At 44.9% G+C, this 2,344-nt stretch overlaps 1 protein-coding gene across 1 annotated transcript in view; it reads right to left on the bottom strand.

Moving 5' to 3' along the window:
• Positions 1 to 319: 319 nt before the first annotated feature.
• Positions 320 to 2,344, bottom strand: part of T265_12121 (hypothetical protein) — a gene marked incomplete at both ends in the record, with an annotated part of 6,942 nt that continues 4,917 nt past the window's right edge. The window contains 3 exon segments of the mRNA XM_009179119.1: positions 320 to 373; positions 492 to 592; positions 603 to 765. Coding sequence (XP_009177383.1) covers positions 320 to 373; positions 492 to 592; positions 603 to 765 — 318 coding nt within the window.

The following is a 2,344-nucleotide window of genomic DNA, read 5'->3' as shown; positions in this document are numbered from 1 at the left end:
CATTTGGAAAGCATCGAAACAGCGTTATCTGCTGCCATCTGGAGAGGCATATGTGGCCATGGTGGGTTTTTCCCTGACTGTAGCACAAGCACGCGTCCATTCTCCCGAAGTTTTGCCAGGACCGGAGGTGTACAATCTACTAGAATGAAACTTTACCAAGCGGCACCTACTCAACGGAGCCGGTCAATACTTCCGGCAGTATTGCATTTATCCTGACTGGCAAGCATATCGTCGAATTCATAGGCCGCAAACTGCTACACTTCACATGACGGCGTCCCATACTTCAGCGGGACCCTGCAGCTTCCCAAATTATCTTCAGTCAGTGGTCGATATACCGCAAGCCGATCTTGCAGCGATCAAGAAAACTTATGGGCTGAATGCAGATAGTAGGAGGTGACTAAGACATGGTTCCCCTATCTCGAACAAAACCGCGCTGGACAGTCGGTGCTTCGCGTACCATTTATTTTACTTGGAAAACAAGCCTATCTCACTAGTTTCTTCGGATTTCTCGAATTTCCGTTTGCGTTGCAGACCGCCTGCAGCGTTTTAGTGCGCCCATTCGTAAAGCATAACAGCTGTGGGGTTTCAATTACTGGATGAACGTGCAAATACCACGTGGTTATTCTTCATGTATTTATTTAACGCCCTCTCAAACGCCGTGAAGGATAAAAAGAATACGGCCCCCAATTTCTCAACAAACATTGGTGAAGCCGATTCTGAAGCCAGCCGGTGGCTAGACGCACAATGTATTTTTCTGCAAAACGCCTGCGGACGAAATAAAAACTTTAACGTCAAAATGTTGCACTTCTTTGCATATATGCGTAGACTGAAAACCCCCCTCATCTGCCAAATCCCAGATTAAGGCAATTTTTTGTCTGAGGACCTATGCAAAAACAAACAAAATTTGGGCGTAAAAAAATCCTATTTCACCAACAAGGGCTTTGCAGAAAAAAAGCACTGTGCTTCCAAGGCGCTTGTTACAGTAGGCCCGTGCCTCGCTAGTCATCACATGCACGTAACAAATGGTGTTCACGGTCTGAGATCGAATTTTCATGCATATTTCCTGAGGTGATTAGCCGAAAAAGGAGCAGTAACCTATTTTTAGAGTATTTGCTTTGTCACCCTGAATTTAGGCATTGCACCCAACCAATTGAAAAGTTACGGTTCACAACGTTTTCTTGGAATGCAAAAGCGGAATTTTCGATTGACATAGGACAAAATTGTGCATATTTTCCTGCGACATGCGCCATCATTCGGACCCTTTCCGTAGTTCTACTCCGAATAACAACATCCGGAATTTCACTAATCGGGAGCGCTCTTCGAAAAATTGTGACGCACTCATTTCGCGGTTGTGTTTTTTTCATTACCAACTAAGTCGAAACCTCGAAATCGACACCAGTAGCTATTTTGAATAGTAGATAGCCAGCACCCCAGCCATAATTATAAAACGAAAGACAATGGCCTAAGTTTAAATGGTAGCATTAACTGCGATACTCCGCAAAAAGAAGAAACAAATCAATAGTCATCCAGAATTGGAAAAGTGCCACAAAACTCCAACCTTATCTTGTATATTTCCGTCATAGGACAACCCGCACTGAGCCCCAATTCAGCCTCGCATGCCTCATTATCCGTGCTCACAATGTCCATGGCTCACACTTGCAGGTACACTGGCCATCCATCATCCTGTCGCCGAACTGTAGCACCATAAAAATTCTCACCATCCCCGCTTTCCTTTGAATGGTCACACCTGCTGCTCCACCATCAGATTGAATTCTTCATCCCTAGTTCTAATTTGATAACATGCACCACTCCCCCCAATCTCAGCAGCCACCTCTCAAATTCTCTCACTCACTAACTATTTTGTCGTACTCTTACCACACTTTTGCTGCTCAAACATTGTCAAAATACCAGAACTTAAAACTGATAGAATAAATGCTAAACTCTCTATGTTGAACGGGTGGATCGAAATCCACTTAATATTGATTTATTTTGAGGCGTTGGTTCCACGAAAAGCTACCGTCTTTAGGAGTCACGTTTTACCCATGGCGGTCTCGTGAAGTTCACTCAACCTCGGTGTTCCCCTTCTCACGCTCTCATTGAGTGATACTTTGCCGATTCGGCTAAAGGTGTTTTGCCGCGTTTCATTATCTGCAATGGCTACTGGCTTTTCCATATCCATGAACGAAGATGACGCATGGCTTCACAGCTCAGCACTTGCCTGCTCTCAACAGCTCCTCAGTGAGACTTCAACATAGCACTGTTAGGCTTCCTCATCAAACGCACGTACCAGTTCGACTCGATGGCTCCGCGTACACTACATTCAGAGCCTCAGACAGAATTCTCC

The sequence above is a fragment of the Opisthorchis viverrini genome (assembly GCF_000715545.1).
Source record: "Opisthorchis viverrini unplaced genomic scaffold opera_v5_909, whole genome shotgun sequence".
Classification (NCBI taxonomy): domain Eukaryota; kingdom Metazoa; phylum Platyhelminthes; class Trematoda; order Opisthorchiida; family Opisthorchiidae; genus Opisthorchis; species Opisthorchis viverrini.
The sequence above is the reverse complement of the archived record's forward strand: the minus strand, read 5'-3'. Positions and strand labels throughout refer to the sequence as shown.